The sequence below is a fragment of the Phoenix dactylifera genome, chromosome 4 (genome assembly GCF_009389715.1).
Source record: "Phoenix dactylifera cultivar Barhee BC4 chromosome 4, palm_55x_up_171113_PBpolish2nd_filt_p, whole genome shotgun sequence".
NCBI lineage: Eukaryota > Viridiplantae > Streptophyta > Magnoliopsida > Arecales > Arecaceae > Phoenix > Phoenix dactylifera.
The window spans coordinates 5,578,516-5,606,399 of NC_052395.1; the positions used below are offsets into that span (position 1 = coordinate 5,578,516).

At 41.1% G+C, this 27,884-nt stretch overlaps 2 protein-coding genes across 10 annotated transcripts; one reads left to right on the forward strand and one right to left on the reverse strand.

Annotated features, from left to right (window-relative positions):
• Nucleotides 1–364: 364 nt before the first annotated feature.
• LOC103721361 lies at nucleotides 365–18,778 on the reverse strand. The gene is made up of 10 exons (XM_008811534.4): nucleotides 18,557–18,778; nucleotides 16,779–16,861; nucleotides 16,595–16,672; nucleotides 11,461–11,573; nucleotides 11,293–11,358; nucleotides 8,612–8,713; nucleotides 7,953–8,514; nucleotides 5,998–6,203; nucleotides 5,614–5,777; nucleotides 365–761 (listed from the first exon to the last, which is right to left on the reverse strand). Exons 1-10 carry the CDS (start codon nucleotides 18,694–18,696, stop codon nucleotides 626–628), a joined length of 1,650 nt encoding a protein of 549 aa, XP_008809756.2. The 5' UTR covers nucleotides 18,697–18,778; the 3' UTR covers nucleotides 365–625.
• A 1,398-nt stretch (nucleotides 18,779–20,176) lies between these two features.
• On the forward strand, nucleotides 20,177–27,246 carry LOC103721366 (B3 domain-containing protein Os01g0723500-like). Of its 9 annotated transcripts, none has more exons than XR_001880236.3 (4): nucleotides 20,177–21,112; nucleotides 21,781–23,143; nucleotides 25,967–26,207; nucleotides 26,743–27,063. XR_001880236.3 is itself a non-coding variant. In XM_039125387.1 (2 exons), exons 1-2 carry the CDS (start codon nucleotides 26,088–26,090, stop codon nucleotides 27,103–27,105), a joined length of 483 nt encoding a protein of 160 aa, XP_038981315.1. In that variant the 5' UTR covers nucleotides 25,625–26,087; the 3' UTR covers nucleotides 27,106–27,246. The 9 variants fall into 9 exon arrangements, 1 of the variants encoding a protein (XP_038981315.1); XR_005511394.1 differs by having other exon boundaries at nucleotides 21,781–22,037; XR_005511393.1 differs by having other exon boundaries at nucleotides 22,700–23,143.
• The last annotated feature ends 638 nt before the right edge of the window (nucleotides 27,247–27,884 follow it).

The window sequence follows — 27,884 nt, forward strand, 5'->3', positions numbered from 1 at the left end:
TAAAGACCCTTCAAGAATTGGATGCATAACACTTGGACTCATCAACAAATCAAGAAAGAAAGAGACCCTATTTCTTCCACAGGTGGCAACAAAACTCTCCAACCCAAAATCCATCTGATGGATAAAACAAGGTTCAGACGGTCTGAAGCCAAGTTTGAACTGTCTACTTTCAAACGGTTTCCCAGCTTCAATCTAGAAATCCGCATGTAACAAAGATAATACAAACCCGATAAGCAATGCACCAAGCAGTTTCGAACCTAAGAATGCTGAAAGTATTACCTGTTGGGCTTCTAGATGGTGCACCAATAGAAAATAATGACCATCCAACACACACTCATGGTGTTCAGATGTCAGAAACAGCCTATTTGGGTTAAAATGGAAAACTAGCCGCTTCACTAGGATATCATAACAACAACGAGCGCTCTTGGGTTTTGATACAACCATTCAGATACATAATGCATTAAATCACACGTTGGTAATGCCGAACTATTTGGAGACTTGTGTGCAGCTAGAACACCAACCTTGAATAAGCATACAGCTTATTCTTGGGAATTAAGATGCATGTATATACAGACAACACTTGGCTAAAACAAGAAAAAAAAAACCTTCTTCCTCCTTTCAGTTCTCATTGTGTATCATCTGTTACTTGAGAACTACGGATCCCCCAAAATGACTTCGGTAGCAAATTTCTTTTTGTAGCTGTAAATAACCAGCCCATGTTTGATTCACAAACTGCACAGTTGGTGCTCGTCCATGCATACCTGCAATTTAGATGGAGAATGTGCTTCAAGTAGATATAAGAACATTCATCTCATAATGACAATCAAATGCATTCTACCAATCATTCAAAAGCAAAGCTATAAAAGGTAATGTATTCTTGAAAATTTAATCAATATATCTATGGCAGATAGCGCATATAACCAGAACAGCAATACTACTACTGTACTATCATCAAATCTCCTCTTATTAAGCAGAAGACCGCATCTACACCCATTGTATGTGAGCCGTTGTTGTACCCAAAAAAAAAAAAAAGCAGACCAAGCTTTTCTGAAGGGCTGTTAAAACTAAGCACCCAAAAAGCAATCATTTGTCACCTGAGATCGAGCTCCTCGAGCACTGGGTGACAGTAGTACCCAATATCCAAATAAAACATACTTTAGGGACCTCATCAAATAGTTTCCTGAAGGACACTAGATGGGTTCACCAAGTTCAAAAATATGAACAGATCAAAAAATAGGGAAAATATTGAGATTACTGGAAATCACCTTCTGGGTCAATATATAATATACAACTACTTTATTAACCAATCCTCGAGGTCACTGACTGTATGCTAAAAAAATTGAAACAATTAACAGATGCTGATGTGGCCCGAATTCAATGCCCAAACAACTGTTACTGCCTGACCTTGCTGCCCAATGGCCAGGCAACCCGTGGTGCATGTATTCAAGACACCGGGCGGCACGTGAGGAATAGTTTTCGCTAGGCAAAACATGGGGAGCGGTTATGACCCCACATGGTTAAAGTTGCAGTTAACGGAATGCAGTTATAGTGCCCGTGTAACGGGAAACCGCTCTCATCTCTATATAAAGAGCACGTGGAGGTGGGCCCAGGTATGCATCTCATGTCCCCTTTTTCCACACATTGCTCGTACTCTCAGATCTCCTCCTATAACTCTTCCAAAGCTTTGTCTATCTTAAGCATCGGAGGAGGTCCCCCACCGGATCAAATCCGGCTACCTTTGATCTTTTTCTACTTGCAGGTCAGACTTACTCCGAGCAGAATTCCACTTCGAGCCAACCAACTGACCTACACCCACTCACCAGCTCAGGTTGGGTTTTGGGCAACAACAGAAACTACAAGAGCTGAAACTTGGAAAACAAACCACACATATTTCATCTACATTGAATATCTATAGTTGATATACCTTACATAGCGGACCGTACTGGTCCATACCATAGTAGTAAAGAACCGGTACAATACAAGAGCCACATGGCATGAAGTGGTACCTAAAGAGAGCAAAATTGGGAGATTTTGTCGTTTCCCTAGTTCAACACAACACGATACGTGTGTCCTGTGTCTCCTCATTGGACATGCTCGCACTCCCATCATCCTACTTCAGGTAGCATGCAGCCCCTGAACCACCTGGATCATGCGATCAGATAGTTGGGACACCTTCCCATCTCTCATGCCTTGTTCCTCTCACCTCGAGAGTACAAAACGGTGCAATACCTGTGTCTGTGTGTGCATGTGAGAAAGGAGGGAAGGAGTGAGGGAAGTGGAGAATGGAGATGAGAGCTAGAGTACCTATTCCACTTCTTAGGGTGGAGAAGATTCACATCATCCAACAAGGGTTTTGTGGGAGATTGGGAGAGAGGGGGAAAGAGAGAGAGAAGGAAGTTGTTTTTTCAGAGATGAGACCATGCGATCAGAGGAATAAACCAAAATAAAGCATCTCCAATCTTCTCTCCACAGTGGGGCTTGCTAATAGAGTCATATGATGGTTCGGTAAGTGAGAAAGATGGATGATGGGCCAAAGAGAAATATATTTTTAGGCCCAAGTAACGGCCAAAAAAATTGTCAATAAGCCCTAGTTCCCATATTGTTGAGCCCAAATAAATTCAAATACCACTATATATGTATACACATTAATATTAGCCATTTCCTTGTGTCCCCCTTTTTGAGCTTGTCGTGCTGGATGCATCAAGGCACTCGAACACATGATAAAATCCAAGTAACAGTGATTATGTTACCTGAACGCTCCATTGTTAAGCTGTTTGGAAATATCAATTTTGGACACTTGGATACAGCAAGACACAACATGATCAGGCTAAAGACTTCACTTTGATGCATCCTGCTCACATCAGCAAAAAGAGTCCGATATTTGGCATTTTTTGGAGTGTCATGTAGCATAAAACTTTCAATGAAGAATCCTTAAGTTTTTTTTTGGGACACTTAACTGAAGTGTCGTTAAATTTTTCGAATACTGTAAATGCCCTTGGTTTTTCTAGACATTTTCAAACAAAGCACCCTTATTTTTCTAATATAAAGTAATCAAGATCATATGGATACTTTAGACAAAGTATTATAATTTTTCAACAGAAAATTATCTCAGTTATATAAACAATTCAAGTGAAATATCATTATATTTTAAGTATAAACGTATCATGGTTATCATTTTTAGTATCTCAACACATCTTAAATGAATCTAGAAAATAAATTAAACAACTTGCAAACTCGTGGCAGTTTAAATTAAACAACTTGCAAACTGTGGCAATCCATCAATATTTATTACGTAGCTTCTCCAATTCTAGATTTCTCCCTCTCTTTTTTTTTTAAGACTAAGCATCAACTGACACAAATATACTACAGACAAATATACAATCAATCATAAATACAATATTATATATAATATGTCATGTTTTCGTGCCTAGAATTTTGGAGGCTGCTATGTCCAATGCTGCCTTTTTTTCCTTCAATTTACCGTCTTCACACTGCTAACATTATATGTATTTTTTGTTTCCACCCTCCATTATTTCGTATCGGATGAAGAAATGATCTATCCCACACACTTTCTATAATCAATAATAATTTTTTCAAACACTGCGCAAGAGTCTTCCTGTTATTCCATGTAATGACTGAATTAATAAGACTGCGGTTGCATTAAATATTTACAAGGATCATAAATTCCTATTCTAGACTTAAAATACTAGGATCGATGATGAACAAATAAAAAAAATTGTCTTCTCAAAAGTATCTTTTAGCAATTATTAACATAGCATATAAATACATACTGCTGCTTGTAAATAATCTACCAAATTCATAATCCATTTTCTTTTTTCAAAGTCTATATTTGGTGTTAAATTAGGAAAAAATAATGAGCAGTGCTGATTGATAAGCCATTCAAAGGAACAAGCATAGTTATGAAAATAACTCAAGGACGATTACCCACGAGCCCATAGCTTTTGCAAGGGTCATGACACTTAAACCCAGCTGGAAAACTGGACACCCAGAACTTTACCAGCAATAGATTGGCTCAGGCTCAAACTGAAATGACAGCATTCCAGAGTCCAGACTTACCATGCCCCCCGCATATTCACAGAAGAATATGACAGTTGCCAAGAGTGAAAATATAACTTTATGAAGTTAAATAGACATGCAAATTATTGCTTTTGATTCTTTCATGAATTGGACCCGAATCTTTTCTGGGTCGGGTCTGGGTTTACCGAACGGACCCGACCCGACCCGAAGGGACCCGAAGAGAGAGAGAGAGAGAGAGGGAGAGAGAAAAAAAAGAGAGAGGAAAAGCTCGGATTCTCTCTCGATCTATTACACTATTGAAACCTCTGGTGTCTCGATAGCTGGGTTTTTTTTTCCTTCTGTTTTTCGGTTATTGTTTCTTTTAACTTTTGAAGGGAGAAAGTGAGGGAACGCTGAACTGAATATGGGTCATGTGCCAGTTTCTGCAATGGACTTGGATTTTGGAAGAAGGTCTGGGATTTTCTTTGCCCTCCTGAGAGGGGAGCTGGGAGACACCAAGTTCCGTCCAATCAGTCATATAGATAAAAAATAGTGTGATATGAAATTTGGCTTGTAGACGGACTTACTTAGTTCGTCACGGGTCATCTGTTCTGACTGGAGGTCAATTGCAAGTCTTTCAAGTCATGGGTCACCCAGCACCTCATAGTTATGATATGGCCAAATTAGATTTGCCCAAAATTCTTTCCCAAAAGCACAAAAAATGGACCCAATTCGGACCCGGACCCGACCCGATTCGGACTCGGACCCGACCCGGACCCGACCCGATCTTCAACCGGGTCGGGTCTGGGTCCAAAATTAGGACCCGAACAAAAAACCGGATCGGGTCGGGGTCACTCAGGACCCGACCCGACCCAATTTGCACCCCTATCTACAGATGCATGTTTAGCACTAAAATGTGAAGTAATTAATTGGTAATATTGTTTTCATTAAACATGCATCATAAATTAATAAATAATCAAAATTGTATGGTTATGAACAAAAGGAAGCCCTCAAAGAACAGAAATATGAAAATCAATAAAGGTTAAAAGCAATGATAAAAGCAAGATTCTTGTACTTTGCTGGTTGATGGTGTAATGATTGTCGTTCATTGTCAAGGTCACAAATTATTCTAATTAGGAAAAAAAACGTCCACATGTAATCATAACATTTAATGAATGGTTCTCAGGAAAGGAAATCAACTTTTCCATGATTAACAGACCCTGAATATTAAACTCAAAATTGATGATGATCCTCAGAGAAATATAGTTGCAAACTATTGCTGACAGCTCATGCATTAAATAAGACCCCGTAAAGCTCTTTTTTGAAGATCATGCTTCTTCCACACTTGAACAGCTATAAAACTATAAACGAAAAATAAACAGAGTTCTCATACTTGGTGATGCTCAAAAAAAAAACCTATTGTTTGCTTTATATTATCACCAGATATAACTACAGTTGGATTGCTGTCTACAGAGAGAGCAAAAAGAAGTTTAAATAACATTTCACGAGATCTTTTACTTATTTCTAAAAGTAAAAGCATAATATCATTAAAATAAAAGAGAAAAGGAATAACATAAATAAGAACCAAGTTCATACCCTGGAAACCAGCTATGCTCTTTGACAGGACCACCAAAAAGTGCTAGCCCAGTTGCATGATAAACAGTAATGACCTCATGCACATAACCATGAGGGTTCACATAAGCATTGAGGGGTCCATCACTAGACATCACCACCATATCACTTCGCTTTGCAATTAAAGTCTACAAAAATGAAATATCTGTTAAATACACATGAAACAAGAACAGAATGTCAAGCACTTCACTTCAGCAAAGCAATAAGGTTGATCCTCTTGCAGCAGAATTGAAGCAGCACACCAAATTTAATCTTTTGAAGCAAAGAAAGAGACTGGCAAATGCACAACATCAGTTCTAGTATCTGCATCTAGAAATATATGAGAAGAGAGGTAAAGCCAATCATTACCAGACAGCTTCTACAACGTATAAGATTAAAGCCTTTCAGTAACTGTATTTCCCGTCTCAATCGATATGAAATCCCATCAATCTCCAACAGCTCCTGCCTTGTAGATTCTGACATGGGAAGCTTGCTTGCAATATAAAATGATAAAAGGTCTGGCTTTCTTATATAATCATCCATATTTGGACTTCCAATTATTTGCTTCCACAAATCTGCAGCATAGATACATGTAAGTCATTGCAATGCTTCAGTAATATGTTCTCCATGGGGCAGATGCTTAGAGATCAGCAGCAATATGCTCTCCAAAGTTACCGGTAACATTTCGACTCTCAAAAATAAAAGAACAAAGCACTAAGCACCAGTAGCTTTTTTGCAATTAAAAGTAGATTTTTTTTTCTACAATCTAGCAAAAACTTGCCAAACTATTCATTAAAAGAACTGCATGTCTAGCCAAAAACATAAAATAGTTTCCATATAAATAAGCTCACGATAAGGCAAATGACCAGACAAACAAAGAATGAGTTGATAGAATTCATTTCTAAAATCATGATATACTTGATCTCCAATTTCCCTACCAAAAGATCAAATATCTTAAAGTTAAAATGCTGAAATAGTGTTGGTTTCAGTCAGGTGGTTCATAGGTAGTTTTTTCTAGCCATCCATGAATTGGCGCATAGGCAACAAGTTTAGCCGACAAGCTTGTCAGTCAGGGCAAATTCTCTCAATCTCTTAGTGATGATATTGATTACTGACAAGCCTGATCCCTTACCACCCTACCCAAACTCAAGTTGAATTAACTCCAAGAGTTTGTCAGGATGAATCTACCATACAGCATACAATAAATTTACCAATTATCAAGGAAAAAAAGAGCACAAAAGATGTAGTCTGCGGTAGCGCAGTTTCTTTATAAATAGAAAAGGTACAGAATCTACAAAAATGTGCAAGCTAGAATGAACAGAGTTAAACAAGTCAAGAGAATGCAACACATCAATGTGGCAGAGTAGCAAAAAAGAGTGAAGCAATGATATTGATCATGGTGCAGGTACAAAGGCGACTTATGGTGGTATCAGAATGAGCTAGATGACACAATTTTGCAAACCATTGAAGCAGGCACATAGTAAGAACTTTGGGTAGTAGTTGGTGCACATATGGCCCAAATTTTAAACGAAGCCTTAAGCACAGTGCTGATGGAAAGTGATTCTCTAGAGTGGGGATTCAGTGGTCTAATATTTTAGGTTCAGGAAGATGATGATGCAAGACATAGGCACAGAGTTAGCTAGCAAAAGAAATCACCTTTATAGCTGGAAAAAAAAAATTATCACAGAGTAGGTTGAGGCCACAGTTTTTTTCCCATCTTTGCTTATTCCAAGAGACTTTCAAATTGGTGAACATCAATTTTATATTTTCCCGCAACGTTCTAGCATGGTGCTTAGTAAAGTCTGAACACAGGACAATTCAGCAATTTATCCCAATGGTGAAGATCTCAGTTAGTGCCTCAAACACTTTCAGATAAGTCCCATGGCAATCCATGCCCTAACTTAAGGGGCAAGAGTTGGAGCGAATGCACTATCTTGTTAGGACATACAAGAGTTGAAGGTGCCGAATTGTCTGCTGGTAAAATCTCTTAATGGTTGGACCAGAGATTTGGGATCAAATATCACTTTCATCAGGATTAGGAGGCTTTAGGGTATCTGGGAGCACCACTGATTGTATAGCGTAAGATTGCCTACAGGCCTAATCTGCCAACGAAAAAAGGACACATGAATATTGCCCTATGAACAAAAAATGCGTACAGAACCATTTTGTGTATAAACCATATTCAGATTAATAAAATGTATACATAGGCTGAGTACTAAATATGTACCAATTTTCTAGCAAGAAACACCCCCATAATTATCAAACACAAGTCCAAATATAACATGGACATATAAGAACCTACAAAAGAAATGCGTATTGATTACCTGCAGCCCTTCGAGCAAGTGAATATGAGTCGTACATTTGGTAAACCCAGTGAGGCCAGAAAGACAATGGAGCACAGAATGCCCGTTTTTTCTCATGGACAGCCCTATTCCCTGCCCTTTTTTCACAATCACGAGATCTTTTTCCTGGTGCATACTCCTCCACAGAGTCCCACCCAAGCTTATCATCCTCATTAAATTTCTCATGCTTATGAACTTGACCTGATCTACTAAATCCTTCCGAACGGGATTTTCTCCTCCTCTGATCCCACCCATCCATAAAATCCTCATCACCACTCAAGGACTCATCAACTCCTTCATATCTATGGGGTGAATCACTGGAATCAGTAGCTGAATGATCACTTACAATGCTGGTAACAGACATACGTTCCCAATCATTGTCTACATCCTCACACGCATGTTGCTTAGCAGGAGAAGCATCTAAAGGTGCTGCACGTGAAAAACTACATTTCCGAAAGTTACTGACTGAAGCCAGCTGCGCAAATGCATCCTTTGGTGTTCTCAGTGGTGTATCTTCCTGAACTATTTCCACTTCACCGCATGGCTGTTTAAACAGTTCATAGAAAAGGACATTGTATTATTGATAAACTATCATCCAATAGACAACTGAATGGCACGAATCAAAAACAAACTGAACTCACTGCTCCTTCAACATCTATCCAACGGCGTCTCAAGCGAAAGCGTTGTTGACCACGAGTAACCACATTTAACGAACCATCATCCAATCGCCGATATTGCCGTATCTAGAAAGACAAATTGAACACATTTGTGGGGGCTGTTACAGTATACTTATAAAACCAGAAAACATTTTTTTAAAGAAACTTTGAGATAAAATAGCTCAAGTGACTGGTCAAGTAGAACATTTTTGACTGGAAAAATATCGAGAATTAACATTACGCATCACCCAATTATAATGGTTACCATAAAGACTATAACAACTAAAAGAAATCAAGCAAAAAGAATATCAATTGCAAAGAGAGTAAATAAGTAAAAGAATGGTTGCAAAAGTCACAACCATGCCTGGCATGAAGATTGGTGATAAACAGATGCAAAGTCATAAATCTAGAAGATGTAGACATATCTCAAATTTCATCCCGAAACTGAATTAAATTGTATGAGATTCCTTACTTTCCCTCAGTAACAATATTTCAATAAATAATAATAGTTGCAGCCCTAAAACTAGTTTTCAATCAAACGTTTCTCACAACTCAAGAAACCTCAAATATCTCATGTGCTAGTTATGATAGAACTCGAAGTCTGGTAAAAAAACAATAAAGCAGAAAGTCATGAGAGAGACAAATTCTAACTAAACAAGGCATTTGCAGCCACATTGCCCAAGCAATGAGATGAAATTTGATTTCATTCATTAGCGGCTGGGGGCAGTTAGCCAGCCCTCTTCCAACAACAACTAAAATTTCTGAAAAAGAGAAACCCTCAAGGGGCTGGTCCTAGAGATGCACCTTTCCATTTCCTTTCTCAGTTTCCATTTTAGATGTATTTTCCAAGCATATTGGGTCTCACTGCTATGGTACAAACATGAGTATCTGCTCCCCTCTTTCCTGCCACAATATTCATCACTAAATCAGGAGTCCTCCAAAGCAGTCAGTACTTCCACCTAATTGCTAACCAATGAAAGGGCATCTTGGATGCTCCAAACATATCACCAAGGTTTGTGCCATAGTCCCAATTTCATGTGTCCATCAGGGCCCACTCTAAATGAAGTGTTCAATTGCTATCACTAGACATGTCACATAGAAGAAGCATATAATAATTTTATTTATTAATTACATAACCTCCTTATATTTTAGTAACCATGGAACTATGAGTTCAACTTCCACAAGTAAACATATGCCAATCCAATTTAATAAGGTTGCAAAAGTAGCATGAAAAAAATGGCAATGACACAGTGTGGAGACTGAATATGCCACTTGCTGTGATCGAACCAATACAGCAAGCAATTCATGTCCCAATGAAACTGCAGAATATACTATGTTGAAACATTTCACATTAATATATTAGGTAATTTTTACATTATTCTAGCTAAAATAACACAAGATCCTAGAAAAACTGCATAACTAATTTCTGGAGAAGACAAAAGACAACCACATTGGTTATGCTACGAGTTTCTATATTTGAAAATACTCTCTTTCACCAGAAAATGGCATGCAACTTCCTAACTTTCGCTTCTGTCTTTCATGAATATGCACAAACCCATAAAGGAGCCCCTTATGATTTTTTTTATAGCAAATGAGCACTTTTACCACCATGTATATGGAACTTAATAACTTTAGGTAATTTGCAAATCTAAACTCTCTCATATATCTCAATTAAAAAATAAGTCTTCTCCTCTACATTCATAAGAACCTATTATGGCCCCTTTTTTTCTTTTTTTTTGCTAAGGCGGGTGGATCATACCAAACGAGTACGGATGCACCCAATAAAGTCAAAAAACAAAATACCTCAGAGTGCCAGGAGAAACTTCCCATCTCCATCCCACAGGGTGCTACCCGAGTGACTGGCTACATAAGCAGCCACCCAGTCCGCAGCCCCCATTAGCTTCACGGAAGACATGCAGAAGGCCCCTCCATCCCTCACCATTGCCCAGATATCTCGGAGCAAAAGGTGGACGCAATCATTACCCCTTGGACCTCCCGGATCCAACTGATAACCGTGGCCGAGTCCCCCCTCCAGGACGATGGAACTGGCCTGTAAAACACACCGGGCGTAAGAAGGCTCGCCGAAGGAGCCCTCAGCTCCGCACCTGGCCTTTTTTTTACAAAACAAATTTTAAATTATTTAATTAGCAATTCTGAAGCAAGGCAAACTTCTAGATAATTTGGCTATTTTCTTAGCCTTGTAATGCTTCAGACCATAGTACCATCACCTACGGAGATGTCAATGCAAGTTTCTTCAAAAAGATACCAATTTAAAAATGTCCCACTTAGTAAGCATGCCTGACAAAGTTATGAAAATCAAAATTCAAACCCATCGCATATGTGGAAACACACACAGCAATTGTATAATTGTGCTCAACTTTCATCTCAGGCCATATGCAGCCCAAATCAGCTTGATTGTTCCTCTTCTGTTTGTTCCATGCAGCTCCAAATAAGAGTTACTTTTGCTTTTCTTCCCTATCCACTTTTCTGTAATTTTAGTTAGTCTAAAACACAGCATTGACTATAAAGCTGCAATGGACAATCTACAAGCCACAATCCAGTAGCAAAAACAGGCATTCCCCTAATACATTATGTTACTGGAATGAATATTAGCATACAATGATTGCATTCTTATGAAAACAAATTTTAAGATAAGAAAGCCAAACCTCTGCAGTTGTCCCAACTGCAGCAAAGCGAAGCCTTCCATCATCTGGGAGCCTATAAACCCGAACCTGCACTAAGACTCAAATTATAGTTCTTACTAGGGAAAATTCTAGGTATTAGATCCTGAGACTGCTATCGAGTAACAAGCTGAAGGTGGCAGATCAACATACCACACCAATTGTGCATGGAGCATCAATCTGGTTCAGAGCTTTTTCCACAGCAGCAATAAATCTAGGTTGAATCACTCTGAGAGGAAGGGTCGCTTCAGGGAACAAAACTACTCCTGATATTTATTTAATATAACCAAATTACATTTCATACCAATCAGCCATAGCTACAAGCCTAGATGTTTGCAAAAACGCTCCAATGGAAGCTTTTACCAAGCACTTCATTTTTTCGTTGTGCAGAGAAACGAGAATGAAAAATACAAGAAGTTCAAGTTACGTGAATTTAAATAAACACCGTAACACATAACCAATGCAGCATTAATTAAACTAAAAAATTTGTGGCTGGCAGCTTTCACTTTGAGTTGTTTAAATAGCATTTTTTAATGTTATCCAGCAGAAGATGAAGAGAAACGCTTTATGAGAGGTAACATGCAGAAGCTTAGTGCAGATCTTGAAAAAGGGGATAAATATCTCAAGTATACTTCCATGACACATATTCATTGCACGCTCTCTATCATTTTTCTTTTAAGAAATTGAGTCCAGGTCAGGTTCTCATAAATTAGAAGCCTATAAGGTGCCTGGGTACGATGAGGCACCAAGTGCGCAGCTGAAATTGGTCTGATAAAGTGAGACTTTACATAAGATATCAAATAATTATTTATACATAAAAGACAGTTTCTAGACAATTCTAGTGAGAGAAGCTCTGGGGAAAACAGTCCTTCGAGGTGTTAACGGCTAGTTTTCGCCGGTAAAGAACTCGGTGAGGTCGTCGCCGGTCAAGGCGAAGGGGTGCTCCAGCAACGCGGGGGGGCGGCCAGTTAAAAATCCCAAGGGGCAAGCGAGCACCTGGTAGAGGGCGATCGGCAGGGTCTCCACGGACGGCTCGGCGTTTCCGGGGAAGCCTCCATCTCTTAACCACAGTCTTCTTCCTTGCAAGGCGGCAACTCCACCAATGGACCGGAAGGGGAAGCAGCCGGCAAGGACAGCAACGGAGGGAGCGGCGAGAGGCAATGGTAAGGGTAACGGGCGTGGGGGAAGCTCCGGCGCCTGGTCGAGGCCAGGGCCGTGGGTGACTTAACGGCCCACGGCCGCGGAGGTGGAGCGGCTGAGTCGTCACTTCCCAGAAGTCCTAATACTTCCGGAGGAACCGATTGCGGCGGCTCGGCTGGAGTGGGAAGGGCGGGCGACGGTAGTCCGAAGCTTCAGCCGCCGTGTCCCGGCAGAATGGGTGAATAAGGACGTCGCTGCTCGAACTAAGTTGAAGGAGGAAGTGGCTGTCCCGCTCGCGGACGATTACCTCGCCCTGAGGTTCCGGTCGACAGAGGAGGACCGGGACCAGGCCCTAAGCGAGGGCTCGTGGGTGGTGGCGGGGCAGCTCTTCGCCATGAGCCCATGGGTCCCGGATTTCGAGCCCGGGGAGGATGCCATGCAAACGGCGATGGTGTGGCTCCGCCTGCCTCGCCTGCCGCCGGAGTAATGATCGACGTCGACCATCCTCCACATCGCGGCCCGAGCCGGCCAGCCGATTGCGGTGGACGGCGTCACCGAGCAACGGCGGGCGATGGGGTTCGCCCGGAAGAAGGTGGCGGTCGACACTACCAAACCCCTTCTACCGGGCGTGTTGATCTAGGGGAAGACGAAGGTGCGATGGCAACCCTTCGTCTTCAAAAACGCGCCGACCCACTGTTAGATGTATGCCCTAGAAGCCAATCTGGCTGGCACATTGTTAATTATAGGACATAATTTTGTACTTGACTATTTATTATTGAATAAATAAAAGTCATCTTTTTCATTCATATTGTTTATGTGTCTATGAATTGTCCAAGAATTAATAAGATGATGCATATTCTTAAGAGGATTGGAAGGTCACCTTCATTACGCTCATACCGAAGCATCAGGAGGCGACAGAGCCTTGTCATTTTAGGCCCATTAGTTTGTGCACAACCCTGTACAAGGTTGTGGCGAGAATAATTGTGGATAGGATGAAGCCCCTATTGCATGGCATCATTAGCCAAGAGAAAGGGGCTTTTGTAGCTGGCAGAAATATATCTCATAACGCTATGTTGGCCCAGGAGATAATGTTGGATTTTCAGCGAGCACCGAAGCGGCGAAGCTTGATGGCTATCAAGTTGGATATGGAAAGGGCTTACGACTGGATCAGGTGGAGCTTTCTTCAGCAGGCACTGGAGGCTTACGGCTTCCACATGCAGTAGATTGGATGGGTCCTGGGGTGTGTCCGGGGGCCAAAGTTCTCTATCTTGATCAACGGCACACCGTCACCTTTTTTCGAGTCCACCATGGGGTTGCGTCGGGGATGTCCCTTATCCCCATAGTATTTATTATCTGTGCTGATATTTTTTCTCGTGATTTGCAGAGAGTGTGTGCCAGTCGGAAGCTGAAGGCCTATGTTCCAGCACCGAAGGCTGGACCTCTCTCCCACTTACTTTTCGCTGATGATTGTCTTCTTCTGGCCAAGGCGAACAAGATAGGAAGAGACTTTTGGTGTGGAAAGTCGAACCTTATTCATAAGCTTCGACTTTTGCTTCCTCCGCAGGGTGGTGGCAGGTTACTGCGCGGCGTCCGATCAGAGCGTAAGCTTCCTGAAATCAGCTATCAATTTCAGCCCGAGCACGGAGAGCAGGGTCAGACAAGAGATCCGGAGAATTCTGCAGATACCTGATCAGGACGGGATACTGACCTACCTGGAAGTCCCTATCACTGGCCGCAGACTACGGATGGCAGAGTGCTCCGGTTTGGTGCAGCAGGTACAAAGCAGGTTGGAGGAATGGAGGGCGTCCTCCCTATCTATGATAGGGAGATTGACACTGGTCAAATCGGTGTTGGGGTCCATGCCGGTATATCTCATGGCCAACACTGTGGTACCGAAGACGACTTTGCTAAGGATCGAGCGACTCCTTTAGTGCTTCTTGTGGGGGTCACACGATGGAGGCCACGGGGTGCATCTGGTGGCCTGAAAGCAGGTCTGTCGTCCCACCAGTGAGGGTGGTCTAGGGGTGCATTCCCTACCAGAGCGTCGCGAGGCTTTCATTGCTCGACATGCAGTGGGCTCTGGAGTCAGATGATGGCAGCCAGATATAGTCGAGAGCTCAGAGATGGCATGGAGTGGTCGTCGAGTCTCTTTCACGTGGCGCGAGATCGGGAAATACTTGCCGACTGCGTCGGCAAACACCAGATGGCTGATAGGCGATGGGCGGAGCATCAAGGTGACTGTTGACCCATGGGTGGATACCCTTCCCCTAAGGTATTGGCCGACCATGGTTGATATTGAGGCAGTGGAGGGGTTGCAAGTGTGCGACCTCCAAGCCCCAGGAGGGGCAGCGTGGGATGAGGCCAGACTACGACAATTGTTCGGGGTACACCTAGCTGAGAGAATCCGGTCCCTTCCGGACAAGGACGTGCGGGCCCATATGTCAGGATTTGGGGCACCTCCTGCAGGGCCAGTATCAGATTGGGTGACCTCTCCCGTGTCATCCAGCGGGAGCATGAGCCGGGGCAGGACTGCACTTGGATCTGGAGATCGAGGCTTCACCCGTGAGCAGCACTCTTCTTATGAAAAGTGACGTGGGACCGCCTTCCGACGAGAGCAGTGCTGAGTAGGCATGGCTAGGGGATCCCCGCAGAGTGCGAGACATGTGGTGCTGAGGAGTCAGTGGACCATGTGCTATTCCAGTGTACATGGACGAGGTCAGCATCGCAGTGGACAGAAATCTCGCAGGAAGCCTGGAGTGGGAAGTTTCAGTTTCTACAGGTGATACAGCAGTGGTTTGCCAGCCGCCAGACATGTCAGGAGGCCATCAGAGCGACTTGCACAGCACATCAGATCTGGCTGGCAAAGAACGCCCGTACTTTTGGTAAGCGCAGGATGTCACCAAGGTTTGTTGCGAAGTTCGCTCGAATACAGACAATGGAGATCAGGCCCACCCTCTCTTCAAATAGACCTTTGACAACTTGGAACACCTAGGGTTCCCTCTCTGCTCCGGCAGCTCCTCAGATGGTGTTCTTTACCTGGGAACCCCCACCCCTGAGCTTCCTCAAGGTCAACTTCGACGGATCGGTACTGGATAGAGGTGCGCAGGATGGTGCAGGCTTTGTTATACGAGACCCGCACTCCAGGGTGGTGGCAGCAGGTGGCTGCCAGTTGTTTGGCACGTTGGTTCCGAGGGCAGAGCTGCGAGCCGCCTTGGCTGGTTTTCAACATGCGCGGCAGGTGCTGCAGGCCAGCTCGATCATTCTGGAGGACGATTCGGCTACGATTATCGAATGAATCCAGGAGGGGCCGAGGGGTGAGAGCACTAACCACCCCCTGATCCGGAACATAGGGATGATGATGAGGGATGAGGTGGCCTTCCAGGCCAAACATGCATTCAGAAAAGCTAATAGGGCGGCCGACTAGGTGGTTGCCTATGCAGCTCACCACTCAGGGTACACTCTGGTCAGGATAGGGGAAGCTGCCATAGGCACTCCGCAAGTTAGTGTTTTTTGACTTTATTGGGTGTATTCGTACACGTATTGTATGAAGAACCCGCTTCAGAAAAAAAAAGAGCAACTTCATAAAAGAAGAAAATGTCCTAGAACTGTTAAACCTAGAAACTTATGTCATTCATTATGAAGTTGAGCATTACTGTGGTTACCATATTGGGATGTAAGGCATATAATTTATTTTGACCACTTGTGTCATTTTAGATGCTTGACATTAAGCTTATTAAATGGTTCATATTGTTAGTAAGATTGCAAAATCATTTATCAGATCTTATAATACGTCCAGTGAAGCATCTTAATGATTGACATTTGAATTATCAAGAAAACTGAACCTAGTTTTCTATCAGAGAGATGGTTTTAATATGTCAAAATTGTTACATCATTCATCTTTTCCTGGACCAACATGCATATAGCATGCATATTTTGGCATGGAAAATATCATTAGATGATAAAAAAAACCATGCTCTTACAACAGTAGCAACCACAACACTATCAACAATAACGGAGAACTATGGTTAAATGGGCACGTTAGCAGATGGAATGACTGAATGCTGAGAAAGATTATGCCACTAGAAAGATAGTCTGTGAAGAGCCAGACATAGTATTTTGATAAATAAATTTAAAAGACAGAATTTACCTTCAAGATAGAACATTGGCAAATTCAAGATTGCACCGCCATCCAAAAAAGACAGCCTACCATGGGTATCATCAACCTCTGTTACATAACAGTAATCATGAAGTTTATGTTTGCAAAAACTAAAAAAAGGGGAAAAGAAGAAAAAGAAAAAATAATTATTTGAGCAAAAGTATTGGATAATTACCACCAAGATATGTATGCAATGAAGCCAAACATGTATTGAAGGTAAAGCCACCAGATGGACCTGCCCCTCCATCACCACGGCCACTTTCATACATAAAACAGACAACAATATACGTGATCAGACACAAATGGAATAGTAAACATTATTCTGTGCCAACTAGTCAGCAAATATTTGACATTGATTCATTCTTCCTTTTTTTTAAAAAAAAAAAAAAAAGAAGGAAAGATGCATCACATAATATGCATCAACTGCCTCCTGTTTCTCCTGGTGGATTTTAAAGACAGAGGGGCAATAATCCTAATCAGAACTTCCCGAGCTAAAGTATAAAAAGAGTAATAGACTACAGCAGGCCAGGATATGCAGATCAGAAAGCATCAATTTACACATGTTGCTCGCACAGTGAGGGTCTTGACCAGAAACAGCTTTGAAGGTTCACTGATACAGAGCATGTTTTGACCAAGTAACACGGGGATAGCTCCATGGAATAATTCAATATATGGCCAAGTCAGTTAAGGGCCTGCTAGGCCTATTCAACGGCTGTGTGGGACAGGAACCACTGCTATCATGCATGTGCCAGAACATCAGGTAGTGCATGAAGCATTTTAAATTTTTAATTTTATTACTTCCCTTATGCAAATACTTAGTGGAAGTAGAAGAGCATGTGAAACAGAGAATGTTTATATTCAGTATTCTACTCAGCTAGATACTAAACGCACTACGTTTTGGATGTTTCTCTCAGCCTCACACAACAAGAAGCCTCATTGGCCAAGTGTTGCTACAGCATAAAAAAAATTTAAACATGACCCCTTTTCTTTGAAAAAGGGGGGAGGGGGGGGGGGGGGGGGGTGCATGTTTCCTTCTATCTTCTTGAGCTGTTCTACAAAAATCTCAAAAAACAAAATCTCATACTGCACAAAAACCAAACATGTTTTATACATAGATAATACAAAAACACTATACTTTGTATGTCATTTCCAACTTCAGATGCATGTAACTGACGACTTCCAATATGATTTCAAGATAAAGCGTGAGAGAGATTAGATCCCTTTACCTTCGGTCTGTTGCTTAAAAGCAAGGTAATAAACTTAGAATTTGAGATTCACAATCAAGATATCCACCCCATCTTCTTTATTATGCTAAAATCATAAAGCCTGAGCGATAGAAGACCATTAAGAAGAATTTTAGGGCACCTAGAGTTTGTTTCCTCCATAATCTTTGATTTAGTCACAAATGACGTACATCAAAACTTGCCCGCAATCAAACTAAAATTAGGGCTTCCCCCTCTTTTTCGCAAGAATCACAGACTCAAGAATCAAGAACTGGTTCCAAGATCAGAAACCTCTTTCTTTCGAGTGATATCGTTATACCATTTCTACCTTCAGACGCATCTAACCATCAATTTCCAATATGATTTCACGATAAAGTGTGAGATGAGATCCCTTTACCTCGATCCGTTGCTTAAAAACAAGGTAATAAACTTAGAATTTGGGAATCACGGTCAAGATATCCACCCATCATAAAGCCCGAGAGACGGAAGACCATTAAAAAGAAATTTAGGGCACCTAGGGTTTGTTTATCATTGATTTAGTCACAAATGAACGAACATCAAAACCTGCATGCAACCAAACTAAAAGTAGGATTTTCCCTTCTTTTTCGCAAGAATCGCAGACTCAAGCATCAAGAACTGGTTCCAAGGTCAGAAACCTCTTTCTTTCGCTCTATCTATCGAAACCCTAGATAGATCCTGATAAAAGGAAGGAACCGGAGAAGAAAGGAACCTGACGAGGACGTCGTCGTCGTCGGAAGAGTGATCGTCGTCGACTTCTTCGATCTGGAGCTCCTCCATGTCGAGCTCTCTGATCTGCTCCATCTGGAGTCTCTCGCGCTCCAGAATCCTCTCGACGCTCTCGTCGTCCATCGTCCCCGCCCGCGAACACAGCCACGGAGGAGGAGACAAGCTTTCGTCCAGAAGGTTCGGTTGCCTCGCCACTCTCAGGCTCTCAGCTGAACATGACGCATGGCTTCTGGCTTGGGAATAAAAGGCCCTTGTCGGTCGGGTATGGATCTCAACGATCTGATAACCCGAAAACTCGATATTGGGTAAAAATTAGCAGGTTTTCGGATCTTAAACCGACCCGATAAGTGGGGGAGAGAGATTTATGATCATCAACGCAAGATCCAAAGGAATCAGAGCCATTGGCATCGGGATGTACACAACAATATGAGCCGACCCAAGATCCAGAGTAACTAGAGACGCCGGTATGTGCACAATGAGCCAGTCCAAGGCCTATTTTTGCCATTCTTCAATCCGAATTATTGGGCTTTTCGTTCCAAACCAAGCCATATGCATCTCCAAACGAATAGGCCCAACCAAATAACTACACAAAAGCATGCAAGATAAATAGTCATTATCAGAAATCCAATTTCAGAGGCACTTTCTCTTGCCCTTGCATTTTAGGATTGAATATTTTAGCGCTGCCTTTCCTTCCGTCTCTCCTTCTACCACTTTTGTGCACCATTTTATTTGATAATGAGATGGTCTTCTAAGGATTTCCATGGAGCAACGCTTTTTTTTTTTTTTGGTGCTGAAATGGATGATCCGCATTGTTCTAATATGAATACATCTAAAAAAAATCAAAACATAACATATCCTGGAATACCTCCTTGGGCAAACAATGCATCCATAGCATGTTGTCGGAGTGATGAGCTACAAAGGAGGCTACCTAGTCTACAGCTTTGTTTGTTCGTGGTAGATGTACCTCGCAATAGATAAAGTGTTCATTCTCAATAGGCTCCAGATGTCCTGTAGCAATGGATGTGCACCCACTTTTGTAGTTTGCCCTTGAATCCAAGAGATCACAGTAGCAAAGTCACTCTCCACGAGAATGGAACCGGTTCTCAAAGCGCACTGAGCATAGCTAATGCCTCCCCAAGCGGCCCTCAATTCCACTCCAAGAACCGAACTGTCGAAGAACGGGATGCCACCTACAGCTACGAGCCCGGAGTTCAAACTCTAATCACAAATCCCGCTGCACTTCTAGTGCCACCCTTCAATACAAAGCCATCAAAATTTATCTTAAGAAAGCTAGGGGGTAGGGGCTCCTAAGAGATGAGCACTGTCCTGGTTGCTGTAAGAGCTGAAAAGAAGTCTCAAATGTCACGAGCTATCAAAAATACTCCAACAGTGTATGAGTGGAAGAGGATCCAGTTGACAAACTTTTCTACCTTGCAGCCGGGACAGGCAGCCGGGACAGGTCAAAAGAATACTCAGGCCCCTTCTACTTAGAATATTCCTGGTTGGAATGCGGCCCCAAAATAACTTATAGATGAATAGAGCAATCTTTGGATGAACTCGAAGCCTTCAGATCCAACCACTATCATGCCTCCGTGCCTGTGCCTGGTTGGAAGAAACGATAGAGGTTCCCAACCCTCTCACACTCGGACTACAGATGGACCTTCAGATCGTCGCATCACGCACACCATGCCCAGGAACCGCACCCTTTCGGTAAGATGCCTGCCACATGTCCCTTCCGAAACCACATCTTTCCAAGTATAATGATTGCTTTTGCAGATTTACTAATCAGTATTATATCCAACCCTAATGAGGAGCATTGCAAATACTAAGAGCTATTTAGACACTGGATCACATAATTCGATTATTAGATCTTGTCACATAAAAAAGAATGTAATACAAAAGGAAGCCAATGAAGTTAATTGAGAAACGGAGAGGTGGTCATTTCCATCATCCCTGTTCCAAATATTGAAGAAATAACTAAAAATTTTTTATTAAAGATATCGAAACTAGAAAGATCTTCAACAAATGGGAATCCTTTTAATTTCTCCCCCGAGGAGGGATCTAAGGGTGGTGATTGGATCCGATGGCGAGCCGGACAGTCAGGGCGGAGCCCAGGTGTACGAAGATGATGAGGAATTCGGGGCGGAGGAAGACGAGGAGGAATTTGAGGCGGCGGAAGAACTCGAAGAGGAAGGAGTGGAACTCGAAGAGACGACCGGGGAAGGGGGAGGGCATCATGGTTCTGTAGGGAAGGAAGGCTGAAATCCCTGCCGAGGGGCGCCCCCCAGCGGAGCCCGCTGGAGATGGCCGGCGATCTGGCGGGGAACCAATGGAAATATCGAGGCAAGAATCAAGAATCTGGTGGGCAATGCACAGACTGCAATTGCCAATAAGACACTCTCATCTTCGACGCAGATGGAGGATAATTTTTTCAGCTTCACAATTTGGTTCATTGTTGAGAGGAAAATGGTTGTTGATTCAGTTGCTCGCGATATGTTGATGATTCTCTCCAACCAACCAGTTGCTGGCAGAACCATGGGTAGTTCTCCATTCAGTCTTCCACATTTTCTTTATCGATTACCGCCATTAATGCCTCTTATCATGCCCATTTTATGTGCCTAATGCAAGTGCTCTTTAATGAACAATCCTATGATAACCAGAGAACAGGCTACATCTTGCATGGTAACATCACTAGATTTTGCTACCATTGTGAAATTGCTGCCAACTTGTCGGGGGTTGTTGTTATCTAGGGAAACAAACTAACAATCAACAGCCTGTAATTTAGGGGAGACTTGTCAGTGATGGAAGACATCTGATGTCAAAATAAGTGCAATTCATGCAGGCAACACCACCATGATGTTACCTAGGTTGCATAGCATCATGATGCTACCATCTGAGTTGCATCTAAATCTCACCCTCATTAGATGCTACTTAGTGGAAGCTACCCCTTCGCATTGAACTCATTTTGAAGTTAGAAGGCTCCGGTAATTGAGATGTGCCTCCTAACATATAAGATGCCAATTATTAATCCATTTCTTGATTTGGGCATGGTTTTGGTCTGCTGTGATGAGGACACTGAGTTCCTGCTGGTGGCTCATCTGCAATAGACTGCAGCCTTTGAGAATTATCTTTGACATCATGTGTTCAGTGATGCAGTGAGAAGTTATCATGGAACAAAATGTGAATCTCAAAGTCTGCTGTTTGCAGGTGGGCCCCAGCAGACATTTAATTTCCTCTTCGCGGTGCACATGAACTGCACCCACCTAAATGTTGGTGAAAACATGCTGCCAATCATAAGAAATGCATGCTAAGTTGGCAGTAGTTTCATGGAGTGGCACTTCATGATGCTACCCATGCAGCAGAAGTGAAATATTACTGTGAATAGATGTTTCAACTTGTCCTAGTAACACCTGGTTGTACGACTTGCCTTGGCTCGAGCTTCTTTCTGAAGGAGCGTTATGAAGGTTTGTCATCATAGCCTTGCTCTTTTTACATCACTTGAAATTGGCATTAATGGGACCATTTGTTTCAAAATATTCTGCTTAACCTATACTGCATATTTATATTTTCAAAATAATATCATGTTTCCAACTATTTATATTTTTTAATTGATTTATGATTTTTATTGAGGGGGCATCAAGTTAATAAGTTCTATATATGAGCAAATTATTCTGAATAAATGGCATGCACTACTGTGTGGAAATTGATAGATAACACCAGAAATGCAGCTATGTAGAAGTGACTTAAGATGCGTAATACTCTCTTGATATGTTTAGGAACACTATATCCTAATGATATCTACTTTATTTAAAAGTTTTTCTATTTCATACTGTGATATTTTTGGTAAATAGCCCAACATACAAATTCATGGCAAATTTTGAGAAGTGTTATGGAGGTCTTGTAAGTGCATGTGCATGCCTGGAGCAGATGCATAATATGCATGCTCCTTTTATCTTAAAGTGCATGTGGATGGATATTTATTAATGAATCTCCCCTAAACTCCTATCCTCAAGTCACTCATCCTTGGTTTAGATAGAAATGTAGAGCAACTATCTTTATGGAAAGTTTTGACGATATGATGTATTTGTCGATTTTGCTATATTCATTTATCTCTTCACCCCGGTAGAAGATCCCGCCAAACTTCTTGAAGCATATCTCTATGGAGCCATCTAGAAGAGTGACCCTTCAGGGTCCTAGTGGAAGCAAATGATATGTCCAACTAGGCAAAATTGTTAAAGGCACATTCCTGACTGCTGGATGGCCAGAGTTTGTCAAAGACCACTCCTTGAAGGAGCATGAGTTCCTGGGCTTCCAATACAATAGAAACATGCAGTTCACTGTTCTCATTTTTGATACAACTGCATGTGAGAGAGAAGATATGCTCCCAGTAAGACCTCATAGAACTTCCGAACCCAGCAATCGGAGACAAGAAAGGGTTAGACCACCAAGATTTCTTTGGATGCTGGCTACTATGTTAAGAATGAAGCAAGTGAAAGTGAGCTGACAGACCTTCCAAATGACAGTCAGGCAACCAATCAGTTACACATTCACTATTGTAATACAACCAAAGGTAAATGCATTATGTCTGATCTGGTTTATATGTATACAACAAACCATAGCTACATCTGCATGTGGCAGAAAAAAGTATTATTTCTATTGGCGTGCATAGAATTGCTAGGATACAGTTGTGGATGCACTGGCAGTACCACAAAATTCTATATTATATTAATGAATTTGTTTTTAGAATGAACATGAGTATTAAGAGTATTATATGTCAATACATTAATAATTGCACACATAGAACTGTTTTGAGAAATAGTTGATTTTTTTTTGGATGTAATAGTTGAAATAATTTAATATCCATCATTGTGAATTTTTTCTATGATCTAGCCATTTCTGTTTTGATATGATATTTATTTTACAATGAGTTTTTGATAGCAAGTCATGAACATATATCTTGATTTGATTGACTTGATTAAGAATAAAAATAACAGTATGAAGCTTTTTTTCCTTTTCACAATTTTGGGCAGAAATGTAAATATTCCTTTCAGCTTCTATTAATATCCCTATTAGATTGTAACAGAAACTGGGATTTGCAATGGATGTCGTAGTGGGACTGAAAGGATATCGATAGTTAACTAATTTTATCGTCTTTAATGTTCAAGGACAACATCAATGGGAGGAAGCATGAGGTTGTGATTTAGGAAACAGTTCCATACCATTGTTCTGTTTTGATGTTTACATTTTCCATGAGGTCAAAACCTTAACCTGAACCTCAAGATTTATTTTTGAACACAAAACTTAGTTTGAAACCTCTCAAAAGGCAGAATTTTCCCAATGAATGAGGCACGATCAAGTTATGTAAACCTCAATCCAAACTTTCAGAAAGAAGATACACTGGCATGCTGAATAAATCCAGCAAACTAGATCTTTACTTGTCACCTGATATCTTACCTTTTTGAGCCTTCATTGTGTGCCTTAGATGACAGATGTTCGAGCATCAAAGATGGTTTCCTTTGTTGTAGCCTCTAGCGGTGCTACTTTTAGCTCTATCCCTCTAACTTTATTCCTTTTCTTTTTGAGACAATCTACGAGCACCATTAATCATTTCAACAAAAGGACAAAAAAATTAGCAACCATGTCAAATACTTTGGAAAGCGCAACTACTAGCAAAGATTAAGTCCCAGGGACATTAGGATCGGCCACCTTCTCCAAGTTTTCGAACAAAACTATCCTAACATTCAATTTGGCACATTCCATGACATCCCCCAAGTGTCGGGATGGGGCAGGATAGTGGCACATTCTATTCTATGGAAAAACTAGGATGGCCCCATCTCATGAGACTTGACTCGTTGACCACTAGTCTATAGCCTTGTTTGCCATCCCCCTGATGTTATTAATCCGCTTCAACCTCTGCAATTATACTGTTCCCATCTTATGATTATCCTACTCTTCAGGTCCCAGCATTCTAATTTACAAAATAAAGGTAGTTTAATGCCTTTTGTATTCTCTTTTATTAATTGTAAATATGAATTTTGGTAGTTCTATGTCCTTTATAAGTAAATTTTGAAATTGCTTAGCACTTATCCTTGTGTGAATTATCTGGAAATTGTTTGTGGAAACTAGGTTGGCATGCTATAGCCTCAGGGCAATACGACTATAACGAGCTATAAGAAGTTTTCTTTGTGCCTCTGAGGCTGCATCCTTTAGGTTTTTGCATCTTAGACATATAGAAGCAGAGGGGGTGTTAGGTCCTTATGTGAGACCAAGTAACAATGTATAAGTGTAAAATTCCTTTCAAGATGAAGATCATAAGTTCTAGAAAAAGGGTCGTTTTTGTTAAAGCATCTAAATTGATAAAGCATATATAATAAGGAAAGTAGGTATACAGGAACTAGCCATATCTTGAAATGAGAATAAATCAACAAAGCTGCAAAACTTGCTCGTGTATAGAGTGACAAAAGGTTCTAAGACTATAAATAGATCAAATAAGCAATTTAAATCTGAAATTAATTGAGAATCAAGAGATAGAGCCCCTTGGGTGTGTTCTTCACATGTTCCATTAGGGCTCGTTTCGTTCGCGGGAAGCATTTTCCTTCGTAGGAATATGATTCCTGGGAAACAAATTCCTAGGAAGAGGATGCCTAGGAAAGTACTTTTGGCATGTTTGGTTGACCATGGGAAAGTGACAAATTTCCAAGGTGCTTATGTTTGGTTGGCCATCCACTTTCCTAGGAAAGTTATATATAATTCCTATTATGCCCTTAATAAAAATTAGGTTTTTAATGCCTCTTTAATGCTTCTTTAATGCTGAAAGGACTTTTTGGGAAAAAGTAAAAATGTAGTGATTCCCGCCTCATGGGAAAGTAACTTTCCCATGTTTCTCAGGGGAAAGACTTTCCCATGAAATGTGGGAATCACATTTCCATGGGAATATAACTTTCCCTTCTCTCTCCTTTGAAAACTCCAACCAAACAAGAGGCATCTCATTACTTTCCCGTTGACCACACTTTCCCCCCTTCTTTTCCCGCGAACCAAACGAGCCCTTAGTAGTAGTATTTCCTAGGAAGCATGATTCCTCTGTTTGAACAAAATGAAGATGCCAAAGTGATTACAACTCTGCAGCACCTAACACTTCTTTAAAGCATGAAATAAGCTGGCCATGACTTTTTAGCAATGTATCCGAGAAATAATTCCTCTGTCATTGAATAGAATCAAGGGGCATGGGGCAGTTTACATTAGCAACAATGAACTTTCGCATTATTATTTCTTTTTATAGTTTTAACTGGGATTTGAAGCACATAATATAATCTTAGAAGGCTAAGTTTTTGCTTTGTAGTTAGATCCAAAACTCACATTGTAAGAAATTAAGAATTATATTAGTATGATACAGGAAGATGTGTGTCACCTCCTATACCTTGTGGTGATGTCAAAATTAAAACAGAAGATAATGCAGTCCCAATTTGTATAATTGGTTCATCCACCAGATAATATGAAGGCTATGTCTTGAGAAGATGACCTGTGACAACAGAAGAAGAGCAATAGTACGGGAAGCTGCCAACTCTTTCACCTCTATATTTCTTTGTACGATTATGCGCATGACAGCAATGAATGTTTCCAGGACATATATGCTGGTGAGTCGTATGTTTTACTCCACATAGATATTTAAAATAAATGAGCACATACTTTGCATGAATGCAGGTTATTGTCCTATACTAAATCTATTTTATCACTCAAGGGCAGGTGTTTTTCCAGGGCTTAACCTTACATTATGATACATATATCTTTACGTTCTTATTCTGCTCTCAAAATATGGAACATTTACTTCTCACTTCCAGTTGAATGGTCAGGTGCCTTTAGATAAATTTTGTTAGCCTTATCTTCCTTTCATTTTCCATGCCATACTCTTCTTCCTTTCAACTAGTATGGTGCAATGCTCTCTGTTTGTATTTATTTTTCACTATGTTTAGTTTTCTTCAATACTATTGAAGGACAGCTTTTGGAGTTCGAATAAGCTATTTGGGGCATTGCTGTAATATCGCATTCATGAGATCATGTCACCTTAAAAAAAATTGGCTTTTTTAATTGGCCACTTCCCTGTACAATGTTATGGCAGTTAAGAATTCCAAGAATGTTGATTTTTATTGTGGATTTATTAACTACATGCAGTGGTTCCCTGTTTGGTTTTCGCATGCACATCTTCCTCGCAGAAGAGCTAATGTGGTCCTCCGAGACCCAAATGGCAAGGCTTGGGTGGTTGTCTACATTCCAAGCTCAAGGGACCATTTATCTGGAGGTTGGTCTGCCTTCGCACGTGGCAACAACCTGGAGGAAGGAGATTATTGTGTTTTCGAGGTTGCGGGTCCAGTTGAAATGCGTTTCCACATTTTCAGGTGGTTGCGGAGATCACTACTCTGTTTAGGATGCAAAGGATGCAGGAGATGTGTTATCTTTGTGGAGCTATCGAAGAAATATAACAGAGCCAATGTAGGAAAGGATGAAGAAAATTATCATTTGATATGTATTCTCTAACTTAATGTAACCAGTGTCCTTGCCTTTGATCCACATGTTAATGTTCTGCTGTTTTATATTTCCCTTGTTCTGGCATCTTGACTTGACATTCTTTTGAAATATATGTAGAAAGTTGCAAATGGGTATTCAGTACTGAATTAACTCTTCCTCAAAATGCTTAAAAGGTGAGATTGTATTATGGATTTACATTGGCATCTTATTACATAAAGAGAATCTTTCAAACAACATAGCTTAATTTAGATGTGTATATGAATTAAACATTTTCTAATTCCATTCTCGAATTGGAGCCTATGCTTCTTTGCTGCTTAGGCAAAGGACTTGCCTAAACTGTTGATATCGCATATTATTTAGATTTTATTGATCGAGTGGATATGATTCAGATCAATCCTTCTTTTTATGGATAGCCCTAGCTGAAAGTTTTGCCTTTTCCTCTCTTTTTTCTTATCCAAATTCGCCATTCAGGTCTATCTATCCAGGTGGGATTCTCCTGTCAACATGGGACATGGATGGGAAGCAAGAATCGCAGTAGTCGAACCAATCATTAGATGCATCCAACAACTTTTTTGCTCCTTTTCAGCAAAGCCTTTGGTAGGCCTAAGCAATCATAAGAGACCAAAACTGAGAACCATTGGTAGAAAGCTACTGGAAATCCTTTCCTCCTTCCTACTTGGCAATGGTTGAGAAATAAAGGGAGCATCTCTTGTGCCTATTCTCATTCCGCTCTCTTTCTTTTTTATGTTTTCTCAACCCTTGCAATTGGAGTTGGGGAATTTGGGGAA

Excerpts from the sequence above, each read along its gene's own strand:
- LOC103721361 (XM_008811534.4), bottom strand. The coding sequence starts at position 18,696 with ATGGACGACGAGAGCGTCGAGAGGATTCTGGAGCGCGAGAGACTCCAG. Across the intron at positions 11,574-16,594 it reads GCCAATGTTCTATCTTGAAG|GAGTAGTTTTGTTCCCTGAA; the intron begins GTAAATTCTGTC and ends AATAAATATCAG. Across the intron at positions 5,778-5,997 it reads TACGTTGTAGAAGCTGTCTG|ACTTTAATTGCAAAGCGAAG; the intron begins GTAATGATTGGC and ends TCATTTTTGTAG.
- LOC103721366 (XM_039125387.1), top strand. The coding sequence starts at position 26,088 with ATGACCTGTGACAACAGAAGAAGAGCAATAGTACGGGAAGCTGCCAAC. Across the intron at positions 26,208-26,742 it reads TTTCCAGGACATATATGCTG|TGGTTCCCTGTTTGGTTTTC; the intron begins GTGAGTCGTATG and ends AACTACATGCAG.